This window comes from Trachemys scripta, chromosome 9 (assembly GCF_013100865.1).
Source record: "Trachemys scripta elegans isolate TJP31775 chromosome 9, CAS_Tse_1.0, whole genome shotgun sequence".
In the NCBI taxonomy this organism is placed as follows: Eukaryota; Metazoa; Chordata; order Testudines; family Emydidae; genus Trachemys; species Trachemys scripta.
This window is the reverse complement of record NC_048306.1, coordinates 99,000,836-99,013,080: the sequence shown is the minus strand read 5'-3', so window position 1 is coordinate 99,013,080 and position 12,245 is coordinate 99,000,836. Positions and strand designations below refer to the sequence as shown.

Sequence of the window (12,245 nt, the reverse complement as noted above, 5' to 3'; positions counted from 1 at the left end):
GGGGGAGTCAGGAGCACAACAGCTGAGCCATCAGGGGCCAGGGGGTGCGCGCAGGGGAGCAGCGGCACTGTCAGGAGTTGGGGCTGGGGTGGGGCGTTCAGGAGTCCGGGGGTCTGAGCCTGGCCGTGCAGGAGTCAGGGCTGAGCCCAGGGTTGCAGGAGTCAGGGGTGATTCTGGGCCTGCGGGAACAGTATCAGGCGGCTGGAGAGGCCAGGCCAGGGGTGCGGGAGCAGCGGGCGGCCGGAGAAGCCAGGCCAGGGCTGTGGGAGCAGCGGGCGGCCGGAGAGGCCAGGCCAGGGGTGTGGGAGCAGCGGGCNGGCGGCCGGAGAGGCCAGGCCAGGGGTGTGGGAGCAGCGGGCGGCCGGAGAAGCCAGGCCAGGGGTGCGGGAGAAGCGGGCGGCTGGAGAGGCCAGGCCAGGGGTGCGGGAGCAGCGGGCGGCTGGAGANCGGGCAGGAGTCAGGGCTGAGCCCAGGGTTGCAGGAGTCAGGGGTGATCCTGGGCCTGCGGGAACAGTAGCAGGCGGCTGGAGAGGCCAGGCCAGGGGTGCGGGAGCAGCGGGCGGCTGGAGAAGCCAGGCCAGGGGTGCGGGAGCAGCGGGCGGCTGGAGAGGCCAGGCCAGGGCTGTGGGAGCAGCGGGCGGCTGGAGAGGCCAGGCCAGGGCTGTGGGAGCAGTCAGTGACCAGAGAATCTAGGCCGGGGGAGCGGGATCAGCGGGTAGCAGTGGGAAAGAGGCTGGGGGTGCGGGAGCAGCGGGTGGCAGTGGGAGTGAGACCAGGGGTGCGGGAGAAACGGGTGGCACTGAGAGAGAGGCCGGTGGTAGGAGGGGTGAGGCCAGGGCTGCGGGTGGCCAGAGGGACGAGGCCGGGAGCACGTGCACGGGTGGCAGCGAGGGTGAAGCCAGGAGTGCGTGTTCGGGTGCCAGGGGGGGTGAGTCTGGGGTTACAGGAGGAGCATCTGGTAGAAGAGGGGAGCCTGGGAGTAGAGCAGCAACCTCAGGAGGATGGAACAGTGAGCTCAGGGGTTCAGGAGCAGGGTCTGGCTCTGGGAGCCCCCCAGGAGCAGGGTCTGGCTCTGGGAGCCCCCCAGGAGCAGGGGGTGGCCCTGGGAGCCCCCCAGGAGTGGGGAGAGGGCCCGAGGGTGCAGCACCAGCCTGAAGGGGAAGGGGAGGCGAGCCCGGGAGTGCAGGGGGGCCAGCAGGGAGAGCAGCACCAGCAGGAGAAAGGAGGGTTTGTCAGGGGCCTGCAGGAGAAAGGGGGCCTGAGGCTGGGCCTGCAGGAGGAGGTGCTCAGGCTGGGTGTGCAGGAGGAGACGCTCAGGCCTGGGGTGCAAGGGCAGTCTCGGGAGCCAGAGTGGCTGAGCCCAGGTGTGCAGGAAGCCGGGGGGACCCTGGGTGTGCAGCAGCTGCAGCGCAGGGTGGGGAGGCGGCGAGCAGCACAGGTGTAGGGCGTGAGAGGAGTGAGCCCAGGAGCCTAGCACGGTCTCCGGCCCAGAACCTTAGCAGGGTACCAGCACCAGCTGGTGAACCCAGGAGAGTGGCCTCAGCGCTGGCACCGCCGCTAGCCGGGGAGCGCAGCACCACCCTCATCCCGTGAGCGTGGCAGCGCCATCACTGGAAGTCAGCAGGAGAAGGTGGGGGTGAGCCCAGCAGCGCCTATAGGAGGAGCCTGGAGGGGCGAATCCTGGAGCGTCGTGGCCGTAACACCGGCGCCCGTCTGGGTGGCCGGGAGTATAGCAGCAACACCACCACCCTCATCATTCATGCACTGAGCCTGGGCACCAAACAGCACCGCCCCATTGCTACAGTGAGCTTTGCACTGTAAAGCCGCATGCAGTGAGCCTGGTCATGTATGCCAGCAACAGCTGGAGCCTGCAGTGACTCTGGCTACATGTAGCAGCAGCATTTTACTAGCTTGGAGTATAGCAGAAGCAGTGACGCCTGGCAGCATGCAGTGAGCCTGGCAGCATGCAGTGAGCCAGGCCGTGTCCAGCTGCAGCACTGTGCAGTGAACCTGGCAGCATCCACACAGCAGCATCGCTACCAGCTTGGCCTTCCTGGAATATAAGAGCAGCACCTTTCCCATGCAGCGAGCCTGGCAGTTGATACCCTCTCCAGCCTGGCAGCTTGCGAGTGCAGCAGCAGAGGAAGGAGGTGATCCTGTGGGTACAGTGGCAGCGCCATCGCCAGCCCAGCGAGAGATGGTGGGGAGCTTGGAGGGCAGGAACTGGAGGTAGAAACTGACAGGTAAGGGGGGGGGGGTGCTGAAAACCTGTGTCCCCACAAATCTGCAGCGCTTTCCCTTGTGTGTTGTCATCGCCTGGCCCAGGGGCAGCTTGTGGAAGGGGAGCGTGTGCTCATGGGAAGTGTCTGGGTTAGTTTTCTGCTTAGGCAAATAACCGCGTAATGAATGGCTAGCGTGTCTGTGTGCAGCACTCGCCTGTGCTGGAGACAGTCAGGACAGCTCATCTGTGTGTCATAGGCCCCATACTACTGAATTCTCCTTTGGTTTGGGCAACAAGGAGCAGTTCAAGTCCTGCTTCTGTGGAGTTTTGATACTGTGGCGTGCAGCACAGTGACCCCTGGAGTGTGTTTCCTTTCAGACAAGGTTTCCTGTAGGTTCCCTCGTAGTCGGTTTCCCTTGTTTGAGGGGAAATGGGCAGAGCTTGGTTTTTCTCCCAGTTCTTGTGAGCGGAAGGTGATGGCGGCCTGCAGACTGGAGCTGCCGAGGTGGAAAGGGCTCAACAAGAAAGATGCCCAGGGCTGTCACGGTCTGGGCACTGAACAACACCCATATTCGTGGGCAGGCAGAGTAGCCACAAGACACACTGACGTCCCTCGCAGGATGGGCCCTTGGCATAGAATAAATACTATGCGGTTGCGAGCTGCTCTATCACCGCATCCCTCCCTTGCATGCGCATGCAAACGGCTGCATTTGTGCCATATCCATGCAGGAAACCTGCAGCCGGTGTCCTTCGTCCTGCCCGACGCTCCTGTCCAAAGCTCGGGAAGGCTACCAGGCACCGAGCCTGCTGGCATGAAATGTGATGGGCCACTGACCAGGCCTCATTGGGAAGCTCAGTCCCCCTCCCACTCCTGTTCACCATCCCTGGGGCAGGAGAGGGTGCTGAGATTCTTCTTGGGGGGGCTGATCCAGATCCCTTCTTGAGGGTCCCTCTTTCCTAGCAGCCCCTGGTTAGTGGCTGTTTGACAAATCTGAAATCCTCCCAGCCCCACATTGGCAGCTAGAAGGGGGAGGAGAGGCCTCTCAATCCCAGCCAGGCTGTGCTGAGCCACCTCTGGCCTCTGTTGCTAAGGCCCTTCTCCCCTGTGGCTATAGCAACTCCAGTGCCTGCATCTGCTGCTCAGTGCCCAGCAGCCGCCTGAATTGGCTGGGATTTGTGCAACGTCACGGCTGCCCTGGGGGTTCTGCACAATAGGTGCAAAACTGACTGGAGTTGGGTTAATTTCACGCTGCCTCTGCTTGGCAAAGCTCTGCGCTGCACTGGAGCTGTCGGTCTGCAGACTCAGGCAGACGATGCTGCATCAGGCTCGGATCTGGGCCATGCTGGGGTGGCGTCCTCTGCCATAGAGGCTAGAGACCCTTTCAAAAATCAAAACTTAAATTCTGCTGAAACTGGTAGTTGGGCCTTCCTGCTTCCCCAGGACAAGCCACCAGCTGAGAGGGCAGGGGGGTTGCTGGGGGAGAGGATGTTGTGTAGGAAGCTGCTCTGGGGCACTTGTCTAGGTTGGAGTCTCAGGGAAAGGGTGAATCCCAGCCCAGACTGAATTGCCGTTGGCACCAGTGTGTGACTCCCTTGACTTCTCAGATCCTTGGGGCCATGTTGTGCAGATAGACGGGGTGATTCTGCCCTGCAGATGCGTCTCCCCGTGTCTAGCTCTACTGTCTCCCCAGTGCTCTCTGAGCCCGTTGGACAAAATCCTTCCTCTGCGGTAGGGAGAGGCCCTGCTGCTTTCCCTGGGCACTGCTCTATGGGCAGCCAGGTGGGGCATGCCTCCTCTTCCCGGTGGCTATCGAGCCTCCAGCTGTCTCCCTGAAGTGCCCCCAGAGGACTCTCAAATAGCCTGTCCCCAGGGCTGGAATAACAGGAGTAGCCAGTCCACCTTAGCGCTGGGGGTCTCAACGGCGTTCGGGGGCTGGCTGTGCCTTGCAGAGGGAGCTGGGTCAGAATAGGGGGAGAGGGGCCTTGTTCCCACCTCCAGAAGGTGCAGAGCAGAATTTCAAAGAGACGCGATGAGCATTCCCAAAGCAGAATTTCTTTGCCTCTCTTCTCCTGTTCCTACTAATCCGTCCGCTGATTGGGCCGTGCTGGGGCAGTGATGCAGGCCTGGCTTCCTGCTTCCCTTTTACCAGCTCCGAACGTTTCTCCTCTGACTGGGTTTGGCAGATCCCCTAAGTGTTGGGGGACTCGGGACTCCTGGGTTCCCTCCCCAGCTCTGCTGCTAGCTTGGGCAAGTCCTTGACCTGCTCAGAGGTTCAGCTCACTCACCTGTGAAACAGGGATTATCATTCCTGCCACTTCGGTGTATGCAGATGGCACACACAGGGCAAGCGTTAACGACGTATAATGACCGTGCCCGCACCACCTGGCTGGCGGAGTGGCTGGAACATGGCAGAAGCAGACAGCCAGGGGACTGATGATTGTCACTGTGGTGCTGGCTGCAGGGTTGGGCTCGGATCTGCTTCCTGAAGCTCAGGGGTGTTCAGACCTGCACTTGTGGTGGGGCCCGTCCCACTCGGGTGCCTCTGATCTGGGTTAATCTCCCCTGCAGGACTCTGCTTTTCCCACTTGCTTCCAAGAGGTCATTATTCTTATCACGCCAGTGCTGGGACTGAAAATACCGTGGTCTGCACCTCCAGCAGCCTGGCTGTGAGCAGCCTCTCCTGACTGGCTCAGCCCTCCCTCCCCTCAGCTCCCACATGGGCACTGCTCAGCTCCCACTGAAATCGTGGACCCCAGCCTGTGTGGTGTTGGCCGGGCCAGTGGCTGAGGCTGCCAGTGGGGGGCTGTTGGTAGTGTAGACAGCTGCCTGCTAGGAACAGCTGGAGACTAGCTTGCTCCACAGAGGGGGGTGGGCGGCCGGAGCTGCTAGTCTGGGCTCCATTCAGTTCAGCACCAGGCTCTGTGACCTGCTACTGATCCCTCGAGCTGCCCAGGCCTCACTATCCTGGGTCTCGATAGCCAGTGCTTCAGGCCGAGCCTGGGGAGCGGGCTCTGGGCGCACGGTAAGGCGGGCAGGGGATTGTGGGTAAGGCTCCGGGGAAGGCTCCGGGGTAAGGCTCGTCTCTGTGATTTCCCCTCTGTGTGGCTCCTTGGCAGCTGGCAACTCTGTGGCTGTGCCCAGGGTGCTGCGTATGGGTGTTGGGCCGAGTGACTCAGTCTGCGAGCGGAAACCCCGCGAGTGCTTCGCCCGTCCTGGGCAAGGCAGCTGGGTCCCCAGGCCTGCGTCTGCACCCCAGCGTGCGGGAGTTGGACCAGGAGAGCCAGACACCCAGAACATTCCACCAGCGGGATGGCTCTAAGCCAAGCAAAGGCCGGCTGCACCCGTGTGGCCGCTCCCAGCCCATAGTTGTGAGCCCCCGCAGTGGAGAACGGCTCCCACAGCAGGGCCATAAATCCTCGCCCGCCACCAGGCTGTGTTAGCTGCCAGGTGGGGTGCTGCTCTGGCTGGCCGCCAGGCTGGCTCTCGCCAGGGTCCTTCTCCCGCAGGAGCCCTCGGGGGGTGGGGGGGGACTCGCTCACTGGCTCTGAGGTGCCCTGTGACAGGCACCATGCCTCAGGTGAGACGGCAGCCCCCTCTGCTAACGGAGATCCAACCAGGATGCTCCATTCTGCATCCCTCCATGTCCCCCTCCAGCTTCACTGGGAGGAGCGATTTGTTTCCCATTATGAACTGCTGCACACTGGTAAATGGCTGCTGCGTTCCACCCCAGAGGTGGTTGCATATCTGTGGTGAGTGAAGCAATTTGTAGCGTGTACAGCATGTTGGAGTCTGGCTGGGAGGGGGCCGTACAGACTTTGCTGTAGAGTATAGGAATCCAGCGGGGAGAGGGAAGGATGGAGGGGGCGCTCCTTGGCTGTGTTGCATTCTCCTGCCTGGTTCTCTTGACTTTGCTGGCAATTAACTGCACTCTTGCAGGGTTCTTGGCCTCTTCCCTAGTAGGATCGCCTTCCCATGCAGCTGGGACCTCACCGGGGCTTGCTCCCGGTCAGCCTGGGAAGGGCAGGGTGGCTGAGATCCCCTGCAATGAACTGGTGAGAGAGAGAGAATGTCCGTGTCCATGTCCACTGCTGGCCTGCCCCGCCCCATCCTGCTCCTGCAGGACTCCTTGTGAGGAAGGGAAATTTCCGTGCACTGGGGTGGGAGCAGGGTCTCTGCGGGCCCCACGGGCAGCAGTCCTGCAGCTGTGCTCAAGCACTGTGCCCTGCACGACAGGTTGGCTGAGCTCTCGAGTTCCAGTGCTGGCTCTGTCATGGACTCCCTCCATCCAGTTGCTGCCTGCTGGTGCCTCAGTTTCCCCGTCTGTAGCGGGGTAATCCTGGGGCTATTTACTCCTGGGATGCTGAGCGAGTGCATCAGTGGCTGTGGCAGTGCCGTTAGCGCAGGGAGCTCCGGCTAAGGCCTGCTCCTGCTCCCGCTGAAGCCAATTCAATCTCTGAAATAGCAGCCAGCCCTGAGCAGAGCCAGCCGCTGCTGCTCGTCCAGCCTCGGGGTTCCTTTGAGAGAAGAGTGCTGCTGGCTCCTGGATGCTGAGGCAGAGCTCAGACACCACTGCGCTGGCTTGGCCCCATGCCCTCCATTCCTCTGCTGGGCAGGAAGGCCTGGACTTGGGCTCAGATAAGAGGAGATAAAGGAGCCTGTTTATAGCCCTCGGGCTGAGCCAGTCACTATCTTCTGGATAGCTCCTCTGTGCCGGTCGTTGTGGGGAGAAGAGCCCGGCTTACAATCCACGCTCAGAGAGGCTGATTCAGGAGCACTGAGCTTGTTTTTGCACAGCTGTGCACCTTGTGCAGCGTCCTGTGGTGGGCAGGTAGGAAACAAAGGGTAGGAATAAATGGTCCGTTTTCAGAATGGAGAGGGGTAAATAGTGGTGTCCCCCAGGGGTCTGTACTGGAACCAGTCCTATTTAACATATTCATAAATGAGCTGGAAAAAGGGGTAAACAGTGAGGTGGCAACATTTGCAGATGATACAAAACTACTCAAGATAGTTAAGTCCCAGGCAGACTGCCAAGAGATACAAAAGGATCTCGCAAAACGGTGACTGGGCAACAAAATGGGAGATGAAATTCAATGTTGATAAATGCAAAGTAATGCACATTGGAAAACATAATCCCAACTATGCATATACAATGATGGGATCTAAATTAGCTGTTACCACTCAAGAAAGATCCTGGAGTCATTGTTGATAGTTCTCTGAAAACATCCACTCAATGTGCAGCGGCAGTCAAAAAAGCGAACAGAATGTTGGGAATCATTAAGAAAGGGATCGAAAATAGGACAGAAAATATCATGTTGCCTCTAGATAAATCCATGGTACGCCCACAGCTTGAATACTGCGTGCAGATGTGGTCGTCCCATCTCAAAAAAGGAGTATTGGAATTGGAAAAGGTTCAGAAAAGGGCAACAAAAATGATTAGGGGTATGGAATGGCTTCCATATGAGGAGAGATTAATAAGACTGGGACTTTTCAGCTTGGAAAAGAGACGGTTAAGGGGAGATATGATAGAAGTCTATAAAATCATGACTGGTGTGGAGAAAGTAGATAAGGAAGTGTTGTTGTTTACTCCTCATAACACAAGAACTAGGCATCACCAAATGAAATTAATAGGCAGCAGGTTTAAAACAACCAAAAGGAAGTATTTCTTCACGCAACGCACAGTCAACCTGTGGAACTCCTTGCCAGAGGATGTTGTGAAGGCCAAGACTATAACAGGGTTCAAAAAAGACCAAAATAAGTTCATGGAGGATAGGTCCATCCATGGCTATTAGCCAGGATGGGCAGGGATGGTGTCCCTAGCCTCTGTTTGCCAGAAGCTGGGAATGGACGACAGGGGTTGGATCACTTGATGATTCCCTGTTCTGTTCACTCCCTCTGGGGCACCTGGCATTGGCCACTGGCGGAAGACAGGACACTGGGCTAGATGGACCTTTGGTCTGACACAGTCTGGCTGTTCTTATGCTGCTCCTGCCTGTGTGTTACTATAGGGTTGCTTGTAAGTGCTCGCTGGGCTGCTTTCGCTGCTTGTTAGCATTGCTCCCAAGGCAGCTCTGTGCACGGGGGTTATTGGGGGCTGCCTAGGAGCTCTGCAGGTTCATGGGGGAGTTATTGCCGGGCTGTTTGGCAGGCCTGAGTTGTGGGGCATGTCCAGCTGCATTGGTTTGACGAATTAGTCTTTCTGGAGCTGTTTAGTGTGTGTGCACCACTTGTGGAATGGTTTGCGGTGTGTGTGGGGGTGCTCACGCTAATTGTGCAATGGCATGTGGACTGTGCATGTACATGCCACTGCTTGTGCAATGGCGTGTAAGGTGCGTGTATGTGCACATTGCTTGTGTAATGGTCTGTGTGTGTGCACTAGTGCAATGGCATGTGGGGTGTGTGCACACCCACTGCTTGTGCAGTTTGTGTGTGCACATTGCTTGTGCAATGGCGTGTAAGGTGTGTATGCATTTCTTGCACAATGGGGTGGAGTGCATGTGCACGCTGCTTGCATAATGGCATGCGGGATGTGTGTACTGCTTGTGCAATGGGGTGTGTGTGTGTGTGTGTGTGTACGTGCTGCTGACACACCCCTGGCTGATCACATTCAAGGTTCCAGCAAGGTTATTTTCAAAAGCTGTTTCCTGTTGTGATTGCACTATTGAAAATCATTCAGCGGCCGGACCAGGGTGTTAAAGGGAAACAGCCTCCGTTTTGCTTTGCGAGGGGTTTGTTTTTCCTAGAGAGTAACACGCTTTGTAGCTTTTGTCACACACAAGGGGCTCCTTGCATCCCTCCTTCCCCCAACTCCATATGTGCCACCTCCCATCCCCCTCTATTTCAGGGACCCCCACAGGCCCTATTCTCCTCTTTATGCCAGGGGCTGTGCCCCCTAGTCTCCCCTCCATTCCCATTCCCCTTCCGAAGGGTCCCCTGATCTGCCCCCGGGGTCATGGGCTCTATGTTGCCTTCATTCCCTCCTCTGTTACATGTCAGGGGCTCTGTCTCCCTCATGTCCCCTATTCTTCCCCTTCCCCCATTAGTTCTTTCCTTCCTTTCTGGAAGTGAAGTCACTCAGGATGTCAACAGTTTAACTCCGTTGGGAAGATCAGCAGAGCTGAGTTTGGGGCGGAGGGTGTTAGTGGCTGGCTGCCTTCCCACATAACTGGTGCTTTGATCTGTATGTAGACCGTTACAGAGGGGGTTGAAGCTGATGGGCGTGTTAACCAGGTGACCAGGGCTCTGTGCATCCCCACTTCCCCTTCCCGGCAAATTGGGAGAGTTCTGCCCCTTGATGCCTGGAACGTGCCCGCGTGCTTTGGAATTGGTCGGTTGCTGGGGGAGCCTCTGGTCTGAGCCACACGGCTTGTCAGACGATAGGATCGTAAAGGTCCCGTCCGCTGGCCTGAGTCTGACCCCTTTACACGAGGAAGGATGGAAGTGACTGTTTCTGGGAGTTGGCTTGTTTCAGTGGAGTTGTGCAGCCATTGCAATGTGAAGCTGCAAAGCTGAGGGCAGGGTGAGATGCCAAGGGACCCCTCGGGGAAATGACTGTCGGTGGGGTTCAGGGCAGTTGGAGCCTGCAGCTGGATAACCATATCGCTGATGTAGGGTAGTTCAGCAAGCTAAGGTATGGGTGAGCAAGTCCCATGCTTCAGGGCCAGTGGGTGCAGGGGTCAGGAATCCTGCCCCCTTGTGCAGCCTTGCCCAATTGTCCTGCTTCACCGTGAGCCTGTGTCCCGTCCATCATCTCCCCCCCTCCCCCCCATCGTGTGTTGCTGGCAGAAGGTCAGGTGATCCAGTGCTCTGACTGGTCTGGCAAACCCTGTGTGCCTAGGGCAGTCTGATAGCCGGAGGAGAGCCGTGCTTGGTGCTTGTCAAGCAGTCTTCCCCCCACCCCCCTCCATTCCCGTCTGAGCCTTGCCCTCTCTTCCTGGAGATGGCCCTCAACGATGTCGTGTCACGTGGTGCATTGGCAGGTGCTGCGCGCCCTCACTCCTCAGGGAAGCTGCTGGGAGTCGAAGGCACCCAGCACCTTGCAGGATCACAGGACAGAAGAACGGCTGCGCTGGGTCCGACCAACGGTCCTTGTAGCCCGGCATCCTGTCTCTGACAGTGGCTGGGGCTACATGCCTCAGAGGGGATGAACAGAACAGGGCAAGTGAGTGATCCAGTCCCAGCTTCTGGCCGACGGAGGCTTAGGAGCATGGGGTTCTGTCCCGGACCATGCATGGACCTCTGTCAGCCGGGGGGCTGTGGAGGTAACTCTCCCGAGGCAACCCCGGGGGAGTTTGTAGCCCCCTGTGGGCTCTGGGTTTGTCTCTCCCCCTCGTGGCCTTTTGCACCACTGCCCTTCGCACGCGATCTCGGCAGAAAGCCCCTTTGTGGCTCTGTCTCCCGGGGCCGGAGCAGAGACAAAGGGGCCCTTCTCCCCCTGGCAGCGAGTGGGAAGCGAAGCAGGAGCGGTCTGGCTCCTGCTCCCCTGGAACGGCCCTGGCAGAAGGGTGGGCAGGGGAGTGAGAAGGCAGCTGGGGGCTGGTGGTGGTCCAGATGTTGGCATTCTAGGCTGGGGTGGGGTGGCCATTCCACGTGCTCCATAGGATGTGTCTGCTCCCAGGAGCAGCAGTCCTGGTGTGTTGCTTCCAGCATAGTGCCCTCCCCCGTGCTCTGGTCTCTGTTCATTCCCTGGCCTTCCTGGCTCTTGATTCCTGGTCCCCTGTGGTGCCCGTCTGATCCCCTCCCTGGGGGTCCTGCTGCACGAAATTGTCCTTCGCCCTCTAGTGCTGCTGATAGCAGCCGCCTGGCCGGGGGTGTCGTCTCTCTGCTCCCCAAAGGTTCCACTTTTGGGCTGTGGAGGAGGAAGTGTTTCCCACTGGTGGCCCCAGTGGATCTAGCTGGCAAAGCCCCTGCACCACCCAGCTTGTCGGGGTGCTGGGAGTGTGTTCCACAGCTGGGCGCTCCCCCTTGGCAGCTGGCAGCCGTTTGTGGGTGCCAACGTGCTGTGGTCACTAGTCTGTGACTAGCTGGGCTGAGAGCCACCAAGCACCATCCATGCTAGTGTGGCCGAGCCAGCAAGCCGCAAGGGGGCACACCTGGCCCAGGCTGGATTTGAACTGGCAGCTGGGAGGTGAGAGGATTAACGCCAAGCCGTGCCATGCGAGCTGCTGGGGGAGGGAGTGTGTGTAGGTCTCTGCCTGGGCCCACTGTCCCGCCTGGTCCAGGAGGGGAGTGCTCGTCCCCCAGCGGGCATGGCTGACTGGATGGAAGGCCAGACTTGGGCTCTCTGTTACCCTGAGCAGGTCCCTGCCCCTCCCTGTGCCGGGGGAGGGGGGGTGACGCTGCCCTGCCCCTCTGTGCTGGCGAGGCCGGTCGGTGCCAGGCAGCAGACGCTCTAGGGGCGGTCACCACTGCCTCGGGGCCTGAGCCTGGCAGCCTCACCCAGTGTGGGCTGCGGGCTCCAGTCAGGTGGGGAACACAGGTGGTTGGAGCAGTGGGGGGGCTCGGGCAGTACCATGGGGCGGGGGGAGGAGGGGAGGCAGTAGACAGGACCTAGCGGGGCTTTTCCCTCTCCAGCACCTCCGGGGACGGTGCGAGAGCAGACTCCGGGAGCTGTGATCATCCCTTAGAACCCCCCTGCGCCCCCATTTCCATGTGTGGCACATCCCTGCCCCTCCCCCCACGAGGCTGCCAGGCGCGCGCTCCCCCTCCGGTGCGAAGTGGCTGAGCGCCGTGCAGCGCCGGCATGGGCAGGAAGCCGGGGGCATGAGCTGTTGGTGCTGCGGGGCGCTGGGCAGCGCGGCTGGCACAGGAGCAGGTCTGAACTTCCCTGGGTGGGCGGAGAGGGGAGCTGGGGTGGGGGGGATTCGGTGGGCGGAGTCTGTCAGTAACTTAGAGACTGGCTCCCCCAGCCCGGCCTTGGGCTGCAGGGTGCTGCATGGGCAGGGTTGCTCCCCAGTGCTGCAGGGGCCTGGGGGTGTAGCAGCTTCCAGTCCCCTCCCTTGGGCACAGCCCGTGGGTGCCCTCAGG

General features: G+C 59.7%; 1 protein-coding gene across 1 annotated transcript in view; it reads left to right on the top strand.

Moving 5' to 3' along the window:
- LOC117882391 (translation initiation factor IF-2-like) overlaps positions 1-1,599 on the top strand; it is a 17,142-nt gene extending 15,543 nt beyond the window's left edge. Inside the window, exons 2-3 of the mRNA XM_034780549.1 lie at positions 192-435; positions 521-1,599. Coding sequence (XP_034636440.1) covers positions 192-435; positions 521-1,444 — 1,168 coding nt within the window. The 3' untranslated portion in view covers positions 1,445-1,599. The remainder of the gene's footprint in view (positions 1-191; positions 436-520) is intronic.
- The last annotated feature ends 10,646 nt before the right edge of the window (positions 1,600-12,245 follow it).